This window comes from Lathyrus oleraceus, chromosome 2 (assembly GCF_024323335.1).
Source record: "Lathyrus oleraceus cultivar Zhongwan6 chromosome 2, CAAS_Psat_ZW6_1.0, whole genome shotgun sequence".
NCBI classification, from domain to species: Eukaryota; Viridiplantae; Streptophyta; class Magnoliopsida; order Fabales; family Fabaceae; genus Lathyrus; species Lathyrus oleraceus.
Window position 1 is genome coordinate 279,516,851 of NC_066580.1, and position 20,041 is coordinate 279,536,891.

The 20,041-nt window shown below is 36.8% G+C and overlaps 1 protein-coding gene across 1 annotated transcript; it reads left to right on the forward strand.

Annotated features, from left to right (window-relative positions):
- Positions 1 to 11,175: 11,175 nt before the first annotated feature.
- Positions 11,176 to 11,721, forward strand: LOC127122906 (uncharacterized). Its single transcript, XM_051053179.1, has one exon. It carries the CDS (start codon positions 11,176 to 11,178, stop codon positions 11,719 to 11,721), a length of 546 nt encoding a protein of 181 aa, XP_050909136.1.
- Positions 11,722 to 20,041: the final 8,320 nt, after the last annotated feature.

Sequence of the window (20,041 nt, forward strand, 5' to 3'; positions counted from 1 at the left end):
CCTGGATCCATCAAAAGCCTTGACTACCACTCCACTCTGCCTCATGGGAGGCCCTTGGTAAGAAAGTTTCGCCATAGTGGATTTTGGAAACACATTTAACGATGATCCTGTGTCTACCAGCACATTATACAAGGCATCATCCTTGCAGTTCATAGAAATGTGTAGAGCCAAATTGTGGTCTTTTCCCTCCTTGGGAATATCAGCATCACAGAAGCTCAAATTGTTACAAGCAGTAATGTTTGCAACAATGTTATCAAACTGTTCGATTGTGACATCGTGATCCACTTATGCCATGTCCAAACACCCTTTGTAAAGCTTCGCGGTGTGGTTCAGAGTTCATCAACAAAGACAATACAGATATCGTTGATGGAGTTTGAAGCAGCTGATCTACAATATTATATTCGCTCCTCTTGATGAGCCTCAGCATCTCATCACAGTCCTCTCTCAGAATGCCATTCTAGCCAACAAAGACAAGAGCTTTAACAACAACGGCAGGTCTATCAACAACAAGTGTCGGATTCATAGAAGAAGAAGAAGTCCCCACAGGACTGGCAGAATTAGCAACAACATCAGTTCTTCTCGAGATGTCTACACGAGGTTTCGGCGGCGCCGAAAAAACACGACCACTGCGGGTCACACCACTAACATCTGATATACTTGTAACAGAAATGGAGGGCAACGAAACCTCCTTCCCATCTTCTAATGCAACCGCATTATATCGGTAGGGAACAACTCTATTTGAAGAGTAGGGGACAAGGCCCGCTGGCTTGATAATAAGAGATGGAGAGGCCTTCTTCTTGTTGCCATCATATCTGACAACAACAGGTTCGGGTATTTTGAATACAGGTGATAAAACATTAACTTCGTCCTCATCATGATTCTGAAGTATCTCGATCACACCCTGATCCAGCATCTCTTGGATGCCTTTCCTGACTTGGCGACATCCTCTCTCATTGACAGTGCACACACGACATTTGTCATGGTCATGCTCGTAATGACTGTATCCACATAACAGTTTGTGCATCTCGACCAATGATTGTCTGATATGGCTGACATATCAGACTTTGTACTTACCAGGGCAACCCTGAACCATGTTAACTACAGCCTTCCCATGCTCGGGAAATGGGTTCTTCTTAACATTCGGACCTACGTCCTCGAAAAACAATATCCAGCTCCTCACAAGGTCTTGAACCTTGGTCTTTAGTGGTTAGCAGTTCTCCACATCATGTCCGGGAGCACCGGAATGATAAACACAATGAAGCTCGGGCTTGTACCACCATTGAGGGTTGGTCGGTACAACAGGGGGGTCACGTGGAGTAATCAGCTTCCTTTCAATCAATGAAGGATATAGTTCAGCATAGGTCATTGGAAATTGATCAAAAGTGACCCTTTTCCTATCATAGCTAGTGCTGGTATTGTTGTTGTTTCGAGGTTGGTAGGCCTGCTGTTGCGGACGATGCTGTTGTTGTTGATATTGTTGATGTTAATGTTGCTGATGCTGATAATGTTGAGTTTCCTTGAATGCAGGTACTATATGAGCCACCTGGTGCTGGTTACTGGCAGGGCGCACAGTCTTCCTCTTCATAGAGGGTTTTCTTTTAGTATGGGAAGACACGGCATGTGCCTCTCCCTCCTTCTTCTTTGCAAACACCCCATAACATTTTGCAGAAGAGCCTTCATCTTTGGCCAGACGTCCTTCACGGACTCCTTCCTCTAGTTGCATCCCCATGTTCACCATCTCGGTGAAGTCAGAGGGAGCACTAGCTATCATCCTCTCGTAGTAAAATGAACTCAAGGTCTTTAGAAAGATCTTGGTCATTTCCTTCTCTTCAAGTGGAGGCACAATTTGTGCGGCCAATTCACGCCACCTCTAGGCGTACTCCTTGAACATTTCCTTATCCTTCTGGGACATAGCCCTCAGTTGGTCCCTATCGGGAGCCATATCAACGTTGTACTTGTACTGCTTGACGAAAGCTTCGCCAAGGTCGTTGAAGGAGCGGATGTTCACACTATCCAGACCCATATACCATCTGAATGTGGAACCGGAAAGGCTGTCTTGGAAATAGTGAATGAGGAGTTGAGCGTTGTCAGTCTGAGTTGATATCTTGCGTGCGTACATGCACTTTGAACTTCATAGGAATCTTGACATTTGGCACGAGGCACAACTCAACAGCAGATTTACCGAAGAGGTCCTTCCCTCTTAGAGTTTTCAGTTTCTTGTGCAGCTCAAGGAATTGGTCATTCATAGCATCCATTTTCTCATAGATATCTGGGCCCTCAGATGGCTCAGAGTGATAAATGGTGTCATCAACTCTTGGTAACGTATGCACAACTGGAGGTGGCACAGCAAGGAGTGGGCTAGATGTCGGCATAGAAGCAAATGTTGGGGCGAGACCCTCTGGCACAAAATTCGCGGGCATCCCCCAGGGAAACCCGACTGGCATAGCAGACGGAGCGAAATGAGCAGTGGCGGTTGGCACAGTAGAGGGAGCAACCTCTGAGATGACCATCCTCTGGGGAGGAGTTGCAGGCGTTGGAGAAGACTGATTTTGGGCAGCGAGGAATGACTCCATCAAGGCAGTCAACCTAGTGACCTCCTCCTTAAGTTCCATGTTCTCTTGCTCGAGATGATCCATTAGCTTTGAAGAATTGGCCCTGGTGTTGTACCAGTGCGTCAGCTTGTCTTCAAAATAAATGAAGAACACAAAGTTAGATCACTGATCAAGAAGCCCTAAACAAAACCTGCTTATGCATATGATGCATGCAATGCTTTGTGCATATGATTTTATTTTTATTTAGAGAAACTTTTTAGAGATCTATTTGCAAATATTTGGAAATATTAATCTTTTAGACATATAATGGAATACTCATATCGATAATATTTGGAAAAAATTTACACCAAAGAAGTACAGTCTTGGTAACCAAATACAATACAAGAGAGAAGAGAAATGAAAATCCTATAGAACCCTAGAAACAATCATCCAAAGCTCTCGAGATCGGAAGATAAGCTGCACGAAGCCTCTTCACCTCTCTCTCATAAGCTGCCTCCATATCTGCCTTCTCCTTGGCAAGTCGATCGTACCTCCTCTTCCAAAACTTGGAAGATTGAGGAAGAAGAGAAGTAACCATATCATCTGGCTCATCAATAATCTGATGCTCTAGAAATTCTATCACAGCATCTTTATCTCTGATTTGTTGAAGTAGCTCCTCTCGCTCACGGACCCAAGCACGCGAACGGTCTTCATCTCTCAACTCCTCTACTCCTTGGTTAGGGAGGGTTGAAGGCCCAACCATAACCATAGGTGTAGGTCTTGGATAGTCATAGGGCATGCGATACTCAGAAGCTCTCCTCCTCACCCACGAGGTGTAGGGTTCCCAAGCGATGTAATTCTTCGGACCAAGCTCTTTCCTTCCTTTCCTATGAATATTGCGCCAAGCGCGGACCATCCCGCCCTTCAAGTTTTAGAGATCTTTACCCTCTTGAAAGAACACACCTTCTAACAAAATGTTATTAGGTTTATCCTTTAAGGGGAACCCAAGTTGATGGCGTGCCAAAATAGGGTTGTAGTTAATTCCACCACATGTACCAAGAAGAGGCACATTGGAGAATTCACCACAAGAATAAATAATCTGGACACCATCATATACATAGTTATACCAAAATATATCATCATTAGTGAGAGACATGAGTCCCGTGGACCACCGTAGACATCCTTTGTTATCCTTGAAGGCGAGCGTCTGAGGCAAGTGCCAAATAAACCACTTGTACAACAGAGGCAAACATCACACAATGGTACCACTACCCTTTTATTTGAGATTTTAGTTCAATTAGGTTATTTTTTATTCATTTTTAATTGTTTAAAAATACTTTCTGGTTTCCAAAAATGCTGAAATTTTTTGTCAAACTTTGTTTGACCTTGTTGAACTTAGGTTGATCCATTTGGACTTTTTCAAGTTGATTTGAAATGGATTTGAAGTTTGACCTTTAATTGTTTATTTTAATTCAAGTATTATTTTAATTCTCAAAAATACCAAAAATATTTTATTTGTTTCTTCACCTTTAAGCTTCATTTTGCTTTTGTTTACCACTGATTGAATTTGATTATATTCATGTTTGATCAATGTGTGTTGGATATCTCATTTGAATTTCAATTCATGTACATTCTTATTCATCTTCTTCTTCATCTTTTTCATTTTGGTCAATGAGTTAAAGATTGGTGGTTAGCCTTGACATATGGGAGGCTTAACCTTCCTTGATTCAAATCTAATTCATCTTGATCAAAGGTCAAGTGAATGGCTTTGCATTAAAGATAGGTTGCTTCTTGGTCAAGCAAAAAACCTAAATCAATACAAGATCACTCTTCTTTTCTTTTGGCATGGCAAGTTGTAGGAGCTTGGCTTACTAGTCATGGTCTCTAACTTGTGTTTGTTGCCTATAGTTTTATTGACCGGCCTCAGATAGGTGTGACTACTACATTAGTCAACTTACGATTGCTTAACATAGCGCTAAATTGCCTTATGGCACACTAACACTAACTATTGGCCATTAACTTTTAATTCAAGTCATTTAATTCTTGCAATTTACTTTTATGCAATTTAATATCTTGTTCATTAAAATTCATTTGCTTTTTCCCTTTGCTCACTTGAGCTCATGTTTATGTTAATTCAATTTGCCTTTTGCTCACTTGAGCACATAATTGTGTATATACTATTGTGCTTGTGTTGTTTTTCTGTTTGTGTGAACCAAATGCAAAATGGACAAAAGGACTTAGACTTTAGGACATTCCCTATGCTAATGGAGTTTGAAGAGCAACTAGGCCTCATGCCTTTAGAGTGATAAAATGTCAAAGAGCAACTAGGCCTCATGCCTTTAGAATGCTTAATCTTGAAGAAAGCTTGGAAAGGACTTAATTCTAAACTCACTCTTGTCCATTCTTTGTTTGAATTGTGGAACTTTTTGATGTGTGTGTTTTTATGTGCTAGGGATCCCAAACTTGCCAATTACAGGAACCATTGTCATGGACATCCAAAGTGAGAGATACAAAAGCCAATTGGAAGATTCCTAGGAGCTTGATTGATTGTTTGCTTGATTGCTTGAGTTATTTTCTTATTGATTGCCAAATCCAAAGGAAGGAGCAACTTGGATCATCTTTATGATCTCAAGAAGTGAACTCCAATGTGGTTTTATTTCTCTTCCTTCATCTTTGCATGTTTAGGACCTAGCCCTTCTCTTCTTCTCCCCACTCTAACCCAAGCCAAACTTTTGTGCAAACATTAACATTGTTTTCGAAAATTAAAAACCTAAGCACTATGGTTTTGATTTTTTAAACTTCTTTTCATAACACTTATTTTGAATTGAATTCTAAGTCAAATACAACTCACTCAATTGTTTTTTGTTGTGGTTTCAATGGCCACTTCTTACCAAAGCTTTTCATAAACATTAGCTATTAGGTTTGAGTTATCCTTGAGGTTGATATAATGCTCACCTATATCCTTAGTGATGGACTATAAGTCTTCCATGCTTATTATAGGGTTAACCCCTCACTAGCATGTTGAATCTCTCCTCAAATGGTGGATTTGTGGTTTTAGGTTGAGTTTTCTCCCTCTGATAACAAAAGACCTGAAGGCTTTTGAACCAATCAATTCACCAACTTCTTTTGAGATTTTTACCCCGAACTACGAGGTTTTGATCCTAATCTTTTTTAAGATGGTACGTAGGCAATGGGTTTATCCATTCAAACACAAAATTGTAAATAATTTGTACATTTTTTTCTCATCTCCCCAATCATGTTTGCACAAAGAGTTTTCACAAATACCAACCTACCTTACAACAATTGTGAAAAGGGCTCCCTTAGAGTACTAAGGATGTCTTGGGTGCTTAAAACCTTCCCATTGCATAACCAACCCCCTCTGACATTTTTATTAGTTTTTGATTTCATAAAACTTCTCGGTTTTTATTCGCTTTCTAACCTTTCCTTTGGATAAATAGAAGTGCGGTGATGACTCGAATTGTATGATTTACTTTTGATTTAGTCAATAAATCTAAAGGTAACGAATACCCCGCTACAGATGTTGTAGATGAACTCAGAGATGCTTTCAAAGATGTATCAGATGAATTTCAAATTGCAAGCACTTGGTTCTTAACAAGTTAGCATTTGCCAAGTCCAATAACATGGGAAGGTTGCCTAAATTCTAAGTCCATTTGTCCAAGATCAAGCCAACAGTCCACTCAAAAGTTTTTTAGGGTTTTTGTTATTATTATGTACAATAATGGTCAAAGACCACACAAACAAGCAAAGTATACGCAAACAAAATATATCACACAATATGGTCCAAATGGACAAAGTGAAAATTACATTAACATAAACAATTAGAATGATATGAACAATGGCAAATGAAATAAAGTGCTAAAAGTAAATTGCATTAAAGTAAAAGCTTGAAATTAACAGTTAGTAGTTAGTAGGTTAGAAGTTAGTATTGTTTTGCTTTTGCTTTTCAAGACATTCTTTGGAGAACACTCAACCTACTTATCACAACCATGGATCCTTGAACCAAAACATCTTCCAAAGGAAGGAAACAAGGCCAAGTTTCCACACAATACCATGACAAAGGGGAGACTTACAATCTCACTAACTAGAATGCTTATACCTTTTATGTCACAAATTTAGCGCGATGTTTAACAATCGTAATTGGACTTATGTAAAAGTCACAACTATTTGAGGTCGGGCAATAGAATTTTGGTGTTAATGCATGTTAGAGACATAGTATAATAGACTATGCTCATGAAACATACCACACACAAAAAGAATATGCAAAAGGTGTGGCCTAATCTCATCCATACTCATGTTAATTTTTCAATCAACTAGCATTATGACTTTAAGATATCATAGGCTAAATGGAATGAATGAATGAAGAAGAGGAATGAGATGAAGTGGGAGGGGGATGAATGAAATCATAAATTGGTCAAAGGAGGACTTTTATCAAATTAATATCAGTCATTCATCTTGGGAGATGGAACATACATTCCATCAATCCCCTAAATCCAATGATATCAATTTGATAAAGTCAAATCAACTTTGACCAAGGCCCAATAAAAAGAGTCAAACATAAACAAAGCCATCACAATTGGTCAACAAATTTATTTGACACTTATTCAATTAAAAAACTAATTAAATAGTGCATTTAAATTGAATATGGTTTGTCCAATTCCTAAAATCTCATCAAAACACCAAAGAAATAGCCATGAGATTTATCATAGGTCAAACAAGGCCAAAGGACGTTGGAGAAAAAATTTCATAATTTTTTTAAACAATTAAAAAAAAATGCAAAATCAATTAATTCATGAAAAATATTAATAATGATCCAAAAAATAATTTTAATTCAGAATATGAAAGAGAATTTTTTTTGTATTTTTTTGGTGAAAGTCCCATATTTTTTGGATCAATATTGAATTTAATATGAATTATTGAAAATAATGCAATAAAAAATGAAAATTCAGAAAATCAAAAATACGTGGACCATCTGATCTCCCTCATTAATTAAGGTGGTAGATCAGAAGGTCCCTAACGCGTGTTCCATGTGGTCATTAGTCAACTGCGCTGCACATGTGGTAATTAAAGCCAAAGCCTAAGATTAAAACAAAAGGAAAGGATCATGTGGTTCAGAGTCTTGCCAACGCATCGCCAGAGCCAGAGCTCCGGTCATCTTCTTTGGTGGACCTTACCAGACTGGTCCACTGTTAGGGACCAATTAGTACTACTTTTCATATATTTTTATTAGTCCCTTTTACCATTTTCTGATTGAATTACACACTTTTATCCTCACAATTTTGTATAAATGCAATTAAGTTTAAATGATTATGTTTTAAGTAGATATTTCACGTATTTATTAGTTTTTTAGAGTTTTTGGATAAGAGAGGATTGGAGTGCATAAGCATAATTTGGAAGAAGTTTCAATGGCAATTTGGAAACATAATTTGGAAGAATAACACTTGGGAGAATTGTTAAATGAAGCTTGCAAGGCAAGGAAGCTGAAATTGCGTCAGTTCGCGCCGCGACCAGGGATGGCGCCGCGAACCTTGCGAAATTTGCAAGCATTTTGTTTGGGCCAAGTGTTATGTTTTCAACCCAACTTTAGTGTGACAGTTTTGTATCATTTTTAGAGTGATTTTCAGTTTTAGATGAAAATGAACATTTTAGGAAAGGATGAACTCTTTAAAAAACAGAATGGAAAAAATAGGAAAGAGATTCACAAGTTGTAGAAGAAAAACAGAGTTTAGTTGGCTATTGCATTTTGCTGTCCAAAATGATGATGAGGAGCTAATTCCCATTTTGTCAAGATTGGAGGTAGTAGATATTCTTATTTGTTTATGTATTCCATTTGACTCTTGTATATGACCAAAGGTTATTGATGTATTGAAAGATATTTTTGCCCTATTTTGAATATTTAGATTTGAGTTTTTCTTGAGAAAGATTATTCAAGTCTTGACTTAAAATATACTTTCAAGTAGTGAATGAGTTATTGAAATAGATTTATACACTACTCTTCTGTTGTATCAAACATTAAAGATTGTTATATTGCTAGTTAGGTAGAGAAATCATTTAACCATTAATATAGTGATTACCACAATATCATTTAGAGGTAAATGATATTGAGAGGATACTTGAATATCATCAATAATTTTAAGTCTATATAGTTGTCATAAGGAAACATAAGAAATTTGAATAGTGAACTCCAATCTTGCCAAGCCTTTTATATTTGATTAACACTATTTTATTGTTTTAGTGACATTTTACTCAAAAGATAACTTTTCAAACAAAACAACTTAGTTACATTTTAAACTTATAACAATTTGGATTATAGAACGGCGATAATAACAACCAATATCTATGGATACGATATTAAAATATTTGCCGAAAATATACTTTTCAACAAATTGGCGTCGTTGCCAGGGATTGGTGTTCGATATTACAAGCATTGCAATAATTCATTGTTCTAAGTTTTTTACTTACTATCACTCTTGTGTTTCACTTGGTTTGTTAGTTTTGTAGATTCTAGTGCATGCGAGGAAAGGCTACCGAGGAGCAATTTCAATTCGATCCCGAAATTGAAATAACACTTCAAAAGCTCAATAGCAAAACACGAAGAAGAAGGAAACTAGCCGAAGAGAGGAACCGGAGAGAAGAAGTATCTACTTCTTCACTTGTTCAAATCGAAGAAGTGGGTGTAGAGACTTGTGAAGAAAGCATGGCGAATGAAACTCCTATCGAAATGTCCGCAAATAGTCCAAGGAGGAATGCCTAATTTGCTCGTGGTGGAAGGAATACGGAGATGAAGACCGGAATCCTCCAACTCCTTTATGCAAATCCATTCACCGGAATGGACCATGAAGATCCGTATACCCATCTCTTCAAATTCTATGAGATTGCGGGTTCTACGGGAATAGAGGAAGCGGGTGAAGAAGCATTATTCAAGAGAATGTTCCCACACTCCTTAGTGGGAAAGGCAAAAGAGTGGTATCTTGATCAAGCACCAAGAGTGATGACGGATTGGAATTTGTTAGAAGAAAAGTTTCTAGACGAGGCTTGGGAAAGATTCAAGTCAATGTTGAGAAAATGCAAAGGCCATGGTTTTGATGAACTCACTCAAATCCATATTTTTCTAAATGGGCTCCAATCAACTCACAAGACACTCTTGGATGCTACCGCGGGTGGCTCTCAGCATGAGGGATCTTAGGGTCAAAATTGGGGTCTTACAGTTACTAGGGACTATTGATATTTGAACAAGGCGATGTTTGTGCAACCTGATAAATTCTTTTTACTTTTACATCCTTTATTTTTTAAAAAATTATTGCTTTCTATTTTTGAGAAATAATACTGTGGGTATTTGTTCTTTTTGGTGAAGTGCAGGGCACATGTGTTAAAAAGTTCACCATGGCAGAACCAAGAGCACAAACTATGGGGGACTACTATAGGCTTACTGATGCATCACATGTTTCTTTGGGGTTTACTCCAGCTACTCCCGTAAATTTCAACATCAAATAATCAGTTCTTTCAAATTTAAGGGGTAAATCATTTGACGGGAAAGCAACCAGTGACCATGGGAACATCTAGCCAGGTTCTACGAGACAACATCAAGAGCGAAGGATTGGTTATAATGTCTTCCAAATGGAGTCATCATAACTTTTAGAGAATTTGAATACAAGTTTCTAGAAAGATTCTTCACTACATAATAGTTCACAGAGAGAAAAGATGAAATTACACATTTTGAACAACAAGAGACTGAATCTCTTTACAATGCTTAGGAGAGGTTTAAATTATTGGTACACAGATGCCCTAATCAAAATATGAGAAATATGGAACAAATGCAGAATTTTGTGAAGGGTCTTCAAACGCAAGTTTGAATGCTTTTAGATGCATCCGTGGGAGGTACAATAAGAACACTGACCGAACCAGGGGTAAAAGAGTTGATAGAGAAAATGAGTCTCAATGAGGTAGTATTTTTATTATGTATTGACTGTAGGGAACACCGTTTTGCAGGTGATTATGCTGAAGAACAACTTAGGGGATAAATACAAGTTATAATTATGAATTCCAATCGAAGAGCAACACAAACAGAGTCATAATTCAAGATCTCGTCATTGGAAGAAATAGTGGCTCAATTTATGTTGACAACATGAAACAAATTATTGAATATTAATAGGTTACAGAGCTCGTTGAACAATAAACACGAGGATTCAATGAAAAGACTAAAAGTAAAAATGTCTAACATATCCTAACAAATCATATCATTAGAACAGGAAAGGGGGGATTGTGACGCCATAGAACTAAGGAACCACACAATTCCATCAGCTCACAGCAATAATAAGCAGTTGAAAAGAGCAATGAGAAAGATAAGGAACCAAAAACCACCCAAACAGAAAATGAGGTTTCTAGTGAGACTCTTGAGAAGGGGGAAACACTTGATAAATCCCTTGATAAAGATTAACTTTTTCAGATAATAAAAAATCAAATCCTCGACGAACCAAACCCTCCCTTACCGAATTATATCAAACCACTGTATCCTTTGAATAAGAAGAAGCCGAAAAGAGAAATGGAGGTGGGGAAATTTAAAATTTTCATGGAGATTCTCACAACTTTATAAGTCCATATTCCATTTTGTGATGCATTGGAGAAAATGCCTCTATATGCTAAATTCATGAAAGAACTTTTGAACGGTAAACTCAAATTGAAGGATGATGAAAATGTAGCTTTGGCAGAGGAATATAGTTCCATCGTTCAACGTAGTCTACCACCTAAACTCACAGATCCAGGTAGGTTCACGATTCCTTCCTCTATCAGTTCATTAAAAATTGGCCAATCACTCTGTGATTTAGGGACTAGCATCAATTTGATGCCTCTATCTATGATGAGGAAATTAAATTGTGGGGAGCCAAAACCTACAGAAATGACTTTGACTCTAGCCGACCGATTTGTCACTTATCCCTATGGAGTACTGGAGGACCTATTGGTAAAGGTTGAGGATTTACTATTTCCCGCTGATTTTGTCATTTTTTATATGCCGGAAGATGCTGAAACACCATTATTGTTAGGAAAACCTTCCCTTGCAACGAGCAGATCTTTGATTGATGTGGAAAGAGGGGAATTGATCCTCTGGTTCAATAAAGAGCAGGTAATATTTAATGTTTTTGAAGCCATGAAACATCGGCATGAGGATTTGTAATTCTACTAAATTGAGTTGATTGATGAATTGATAGAAAATGTTTCGAAAGAATAAAATGCTTCATCTCAACTAGAATTTTTTTTAGTATAATGTATTGAGGAAAAGGGAGAAGATGACGATGATGTTGAGGTAAATTAGTTGGTTCTACAATTGCAAGCAGCACAGCTAGATCATGCATATGGAATTTTTGAAGAATTAAGAGGAAATAGTAAGGAGAAATTGTCGGAACTCGAACTAAAAGAACTCCATGAGAATTTGAAATGTGTTTTTCTAAGTCAAGGAAATAGGCACCTCGCAATTATTAGTAGTACTCTTTCAAAAATAAATAAGCATTGGGGTAGAATGCAACAGATTTGGAGGGGATTAATCCAACATACTGCATGCATAAAATCAAACTGGTTGTTCAACCTCAACGACGCTTAAATCCCACCATGAAATAATTGGTAAGAAAATAAGTCCTTAAGTTACTTGAAGCATGTATGATTTATCCTATTTTTGATAGTTTGTGGGTAAGTTCATTGCATGTAGTTCCGAAAAAAGGGGGGCACCACGGTTATTCGTAATGAAACAAATGAATTAATTCTAACCTGTATTGTTACGGGATGGAGAATAATTATTGATTATCACAGGTTAAATCTAGATACACTGAAGGATCATTTTCCATTTCCATTTATGGACCAAATGCTTGAAAGATTAGTCGAACAAGCCTACTACTGTTTTCTAGATGGATATTCGGGATACAACCAAACTGTTATAGATCATGCTGATTAGGAGAAAATCGCATTCAAATGCCCATTTATAGTTTTTGCGTATCGAAGGATGCCCTTCAGACTATGTAATGTGCCAGCAACGTTCCAAAGGTGCATGTTTTCTATTTTTTCTGACATGGTTGAAAACCCAATAGAGGTATTTATAGATGATTTTTCTGTTTTAGGTAAATCAAATTATTGTTGTCTTTATCGGTTGAATAATGTTCTTAAGAGATGTACCGAGACAAACTTGGTGTTAAATTGGGAGAAGTGTCATTTTATGGTATCTGAAGGTATTGTTCTTGGCCATAAAATCTATGCTAATGGCATAGAGCTTGATCAATCCAAAATTGAAGCGATAGAAAAACTCCCATCTCCGATAAATGTTAAAGGATTAAAGAGTTTTCTTGGTCATGCAGGTTTTTATAGGAGGTTTATTAAAGACTTTTCAAAAATTTCAAAACCCTTATGTAACCTGCTGATCAAAGAAAATGAATTAAATTTTTATAAATATTTCCTACTCTTTTTCTGTCATAAAAAATAAATTGAGAACAACTTCGATAATTGTGTCCCCGAATTGGGATTTTCCTTTTGAAATTTAGTATGATGCTAGTGATTATGTGGTGTAGTGGGGTTTTCGTTACCTTTAGGTTTATTGACTAAACCAAAAGTCAACATACAATTCGAGTCGCCACCGCACTTTTATTTATCCAAAGGAAAGGCTAAAAAGCGAACAAAAGCCAAGTAAGAAGTTTTTCAAATCAAAAACTAATAAAAATGTCAGAGATCTAGGTAAGGGGGTTGGTTATTAAATGGGAAGGTTTTACGCACCCAAAACATCCTTAGTACTCTAAGGGAACCTTTTTTGCAAATATGTGTTGTAGGTTGGTATTTGTGAAAAGATTTGTGCAAAAGATTGGAGGGATGAGAAAAGAATAGATTATTATTTACAAATTTTGTTGTTTGAATGGATGAACCCATTGCCTACGTACCATCACAAAGGAGGATCAAAACCTCGTAGTTCATGGTAAAAATTTCAAAGATTGGTGAATTGACTTTAATCAAAAGCCTTAAGATCTTTTGTTATCAAAGGGAGAAAACTCAACCTAAACCAACAATCCCCCATGTGAGGAAGGCTTCAACGTGCTAGTGAGGGGTTAACCCTATAATAAGCATGGAAGGCTTATAATCCAACACTAAGGATGAGGTGAGATTTACATCAACCACTAGGATAACTCAAACCTATGACTAATGTTTTTGAAGAGATTTTAACAAGTGGCCATTGGAACCACAAAACAACTTGAAATGGATTATACTTACAAGTTAAATTTATTTACAAAATGAGGTCAAAGTTGGATTAAAGTTTATTTACAATGAGTATTTATGAAAATGGTTTTGAAAAGTCAATGGCCTAAGGCCTAGGTTTCTAATTTGAAATAAAGTCAAAGTTTTGAAAATGATTTTTGGCTTGGTTAGAGTGGGGAGAAGAGAGAAAGGCTATTCCTAAAGCATACAAAGATAAGAAGGGAGAGATAACCCTTCGAGTTCCTTTTCTTGGAGTCATAGAGATGACTCAAGATGCTTCTTTCCTTTGGATTTAGCACACAAAACAAGAAATCAATAATTTGAATTCAAGCTCCTAGGATCTCCATTTGGTTTGGCTCTTAACTTGGCTACTCATGACAATGTCCCTCTTTTCACAATCTTAAGATGAGGTTCCTATCACACAAAAGCACACATTAAAAAGCCCTCAGCATAATAAAGGGAATGGACAAAGAATAAGTTTGAGGAGAAGTCCTTTGAGTTTAACTTTGAATTTTAGCATTCTAAAGGCATGAGGCCTAGTTGCTCTTCAACACATTTTGCATTCTAAAGGCATGAGGCCTAGTTGCTCTTCAACACATTTTGCATTCTAAAGGCATGAGGCCTAGTTGCTCTTGAACTCCTTTAAGCATGGGTGAATCCTAATTCTATGTCCTTTCTCCTTTTGCATTTTGGTTCACATCAAAACAAACACAAAACAACATAAAATAGCAATATATTTATATACAATAATGGGCTCAAATGAGCAAAAGAAAAATGACATAAACATAAAATATGTGCTTAAGTGAGCAAAATGAAGATTAAGATGAATAATGAGCAAGAAATAAATGACATTAAAAGTAAATGACAAGAATTTAAAAGTTCAAATTAAACTTAGTAGTTAGTGGAGTTATGTTAGCTTGTCATAAGACAATGTAGCGCTATGTTAAGCAATCGTAAGTGGACTAATGTAGTAGTCACACCTATATGAGGTCGGTCAATAAGAATATAGGCAAAGAACACAAGTTAGAGATCATGACTAGTAAGCTAAGCTCCATAAACTGGTCATGCCAAACAAAAAGGGAAGGGCCTTGTATTGACTTTTGGTTATTTGCTTGACCAAGAAGTAACCTATCTTTGACACAAAATAACTCAACTTGATTATGGATCAAGTTTAATTTGGTTTGGATCAAAGAAGATTAAACTTCTATTTGTCAAGACCAACCTCAAGACTTTAACTCATTGGCCATTGAGGGAAAGAAAAGAATGAAGATGAAAGGGAGGGGGTAAGAAGTCAACAACCAATCCCAATTGATCAAGGGATAACTCATCCTTGATCAAATTCATTCATCTTTCTAGGTGATGATCCTTAAGGATTATCAAACCACAAGATCCAAAGAATTTGATCAAAGATGAATTAAATCAACCTTGATCTACACCAAACAGAAGTGGAATGAATGTAACAAGTCAGTATGTCAATAATATTTTTTTGGTAATTTTTGAATTAAAAGAAAATATAAATAAAAAATAAAAAAACAAAGTTAAACCTCAAATTCAATTCAAAACAACTTCAATAAGTCCAATTAAATTTTCATGGGTTCAACATAGTCCAACAAACTTTGACTAATTTTCTCACAAATGTTTAAAGTCAAAAAGTAATTAAAATCAATTAAAAACAACCATAAATAGCATAATATGAATTAAAATCTCAAATAATCTCAAAACAAACAAGAAATTGTTGAGACTATTTTTCATTGACTTATCATGATCCATACATGCTATGAAAATATTTTCGTATTTTTTAAAAGTCAGAAAGTATTTTAAAATGAATTAAAATCATTAAAAACCAAATATTTCATGAAAAATATCAAATGAGGTCACAAAAATAATTAGAAATCATAATATAAAATTAGATTTTTCAAAAAAAAAATTAAAGTTGGTCTCATATTTTTCTGACCTCATATGAATTTTTAATGAATTTTATTGAAAATAGAATGAATTAAAAGAAAATAAAAGAAAAAATGAAATAAGCGAAAAAGCTGAGCCACCAGATCCAATTCATTAACTGACGTGGCAATGGTGCACGGTCTAGATCTAAAGATGCACGATACACTCAAGTCAACAGTGCAACATAATGCATTAAAAGAAGTAATTGAAATGAACGCATGAGATTAGATCGTGAGGGAGAGATCCAAGGGCCATGAGCAGCACACGTGGTGGTGGCGGTGGAAACCACCGTCTTCTCCAATCAACCAAACGAATCCGGCCAGATTTGCAGGAAAATGGATCTCATCGAAAATGAAAAACAAAGGCATGGAAATGAAGCTCATGTGATGTAGATCATCACTGTACCATTAGATTCCTCTCATTCTTCCTATATTGAGAGAAAGATGAAGGAGAAAATCATGGTGTCCACACGGATGGTTCATGAAATGGCAAATTGAATGCACTAAAAGCTTGCCTCAAGTATGAGGACTTCAGAGAACAACAAAAACACAAGAATACTACATTGAATTGTGAGTTTCAGATCCAAACAGTTTGAGTTTATACCTTCAAAATGGTGAGTTTCTGAACACGAATTCTTCAAGCTTTTTGCTCCTTTTTTATCTCTGAATGTAGGGAAGATGATTGGCTAAGGAATCTAGCTTTGAAACTCAACTAATGTTGCTGAATTTCAAGCTTGAAAATATTGAAGAATAATGAATGATTTTCCTTTGGTGAGGGTTATGGTTTCAGTTCTACAGCATTTGGGATCTCCAAAAGGTCATCAAATGAAGGAGAGGAAACCCTTATTTATAGGTAAATGCTTCTGAATTCACACTTTGCTCATGTGCATGGGATTTGAAATTTTGAATGCATGGGCCTTTGTGGACGTGCGAGAGGCCCATGAATGGCTGAAGGAGCTTGCTGAGATCATATGGAACGCATGTCGCCGTGCACATGGAATCAAGAATGCTTGCATTTCAAGTTACAACATAAAAATATCAAAAATGCACATAAATGAAAGAAATTCGAATCTCCAAAATGGTAGATCCAAATGACTATTGTGAGTAATGGTTGGAAAACTTTTGAAATAAGGAATAAAAGTCATGTTGGAAAAAAAACCATTTGACATGTGAAAATTGATCAAAATTGGCTTGGAAAATTCAGGTATAAAACATGTTCAAATCATTTTGAAAAAGTTAACCAAGAGTAAGCTTGATCAAACCCCTCTGTCTTCATGATACAAGCTTCAAATGAAAAAATCTCCAACACCAAAGTTGTAGATATTTTCAATTTAGTAAATATAGACTCAAAGTTTGCATCATTTGGATTTTATATGACAACGTTATGGGCATTTGAAGTTGGGTACTTTTTCAAATTCAATGAATTAGGTCCAAGATGACCTATAATGTTTTGCAATGGAATATGTATTTCCTTTAGGATTATGAAATTTTTTCCAACATAACATTTGAAGTAGACATCTCAATATTTCCAATTACTTTGGTCCCATCTCAAAATCATAAAAATTGAGAAAGTTATTCCCTTGGCAAGTTGACCCCAAATTAGGGTTTCAGTCAAAATGACCTATAATGTTTTTAAATGAATGATGACCTTCCAAGATTCAAATGGATTTTTGAAGAACATGAAAGTTGTTCATTTGGTTCTTAGGAACATTTTTGCGTTTGGGGTCATCTTCATTTGACAAACACATCAAAAGTTATATCTCCTTGAACCTCAGCTTAGTCAGATGACTGGACTGGTCAACTTTTCAAAGTCAAACTTCCAATCTTGATGAATAAATGATTGAAGGGAATCAAATAGGCTCATATATGCATTAAATGATAAGTGAAAGAACTTCCCTTGATTAAATTTGATCAGAGGTTGAGATTGCTTCATGGGGAAGGCACTGTCAAAGCACTGTGAAATTAGGGTTTCCTTGGGAAACAATCATCAAGCCCTTTGGGTTATCTTGATAAAATTAGCAAATTGAGATACTTGGGAGACATATATGATTATTAGGAACTTTGTGGACCATTGTCATGATTTTTCTCTTCTTCATCTAGCCATTGCATTGGGCTTAGGAGTCTCCTAGGAGCACATGATCACTTGAGCTTCAAAACAAAAAGAGTTAGTGACATATTTTTGTGCTTTTGGTTAGTAATCAAATAAGAAAAGCAATAACATACAATACAAGCATGCTTGGTGATCTCAAATCACTCAAACAGGTCCCAACCATAGGGTTAAGGAGCCAAACATGCTATGATCCTTGAGGCAATGCACTTGTGCAATAACATGATGCCATGAGGGATCTTAGGGTCAAAATTAGGGTCTTACAGATGCCCCTATTTAAGGTCATTCTAGCCGGAGATATGAAGGTTAAAATCTTCGTCTTGACGAGATATAATGAGCTTAAATGATAGCAAAGAGACGAATTTTGGTCCCTAAGAGACCTCATGATGCAAATGTATGCATGCAAAATAAAATCTTCATGGTGAATAATTTCCACAAAGGAAAAGAAATCGGGAGAAACTGAAGATCCATAGGAGTAACACACTCACTAGGGAGACAGAGACTCTGGGGGAAATAAGGTAAAAATGCATGAGCAGGTCACGACTTGAAAACTTGTTGGGAGACACGAAGGGATTCCATGAAAATAAATCGATGGAAAGATTCGAGCTGACGCAAAGATGCATGTATTGGGGAATATGCCAATACAGCAAAACTATCCACAAAGGATACATCAGATAAAAAATTTGGACTCAGACGGGGATGTCCACAAAGGACTCAGCTGAGGAAGAAACGACGGGATATTACCAATTACTAGGTAATAAACTCAAAGAGAGACACGTTATCAAAATACCGGTTACTGGGTGAGAGAACAACACGCTCAGAGAGAAATAATATCTAAGACCGGTATAACGGTGAAAGATATCAATCGTTCGAAACATTTGAGGAGGACCCAAAAGGCACATCTCAACTCAGGAAAATCTGACTCCATAGGGGACAAAAAAGTCATAATAGGGAGCAGAAGGAAGGAACACCAGTGATACCGGTTACTTGGTATATAATAGGTGACCAACCAGGCGTGAATTAGGAACATATCCAAGACACTCATCATCCGAAAGGAGGGCTAAAAAGGCAAACTCAACTTACAGGATGGACATTCGATTCCACAAGGAAATATGAATCTTACTCGACTAGGGAAGAAAAAGACTTTGACTGAAGAGCACATGAGAAATATTATCTACTACCGTTATATGGGTAAAAACGTAGATAACATACTCGCATGGAAGATTATCCGCAACCGGTTACTGGGTTAATAAAGGATAAATCAACCGAAAAGAAAGGACATCGGGATACCGGTTACTGGGTATAAAATGATGACCGGTCAGAAGGAGAAACAATCATTACCAAACAAGGGTAAATGAAAGATGACTCGCCAGGGATAAATTGCCTGACAAAAGCAATTATCCAAGAGATATATCATCGGTTACTGAGTGGTATACTCAAAAACGAAGGAATATCAATATAGATTACTGGGTAAAGATAACCAACAAAGAGGGGATTACATCTACCGGTTACTGGGTAGAAAACCACAGAAATAGGACGTACAACTACCGGTTACTGGGTAGAAGGCCAGAAGATCCGCTGGGGAAAGGATGAACAATTACTGGTTACTGAGCAATTGAACAACTGAAGCACAGGGAACTGCAGGGGATAACAAAAAGAAATCAGTATAGGAACAAACTAGACAAACACAATCAAACAAGACTCAACCCGATGAGGATATAACTCTGGGGAGTAATTCCGTCCCGATACACAACTGGGGAGGAAACTGAAGCAATAATCATCCACGAGGACATAACTCAGTGGGGAAGAAAGAAGAAAAGATAGACATTTTCTGCTTATGGGGCTGACTCTATATGGAGAGATCAGACACAAACATCTGCTTGGGGAAGAACATCTCACCAATAGCAGGAGATAACAATCAAAGATATATGGGAAAGAATGCATCATGAACATCTGAATGCTATGATTATGCATGATTTATGTGTAATTAATGCTGACAAACAGACATATCTAACACAAACAAGTCCAAGAATCACGAACAGACACTCGGCAAACGTCTCGACAAGAAGGGCGAAGCCTACTAGAGAACTCAACTTGGGAATAACCCGAGAAGGATGAAAATAAATCATCGGGGATATCAAACCCTATCCCAAAGCTACACTCGCTGAGGATACGAATAAGATGTATTCAGGAGCAGCGAAAGAAGAGAATCAAAC

Excerpts from the sequence above, each read along its gene's own strand:
- LOC127122906 (XM_051053179.1), top strand. The coding sequence starts at position 11,176 with ATGCCTCTATATGCTAAATTCATGAAAGAACTTTTGAACGGTAAACTC.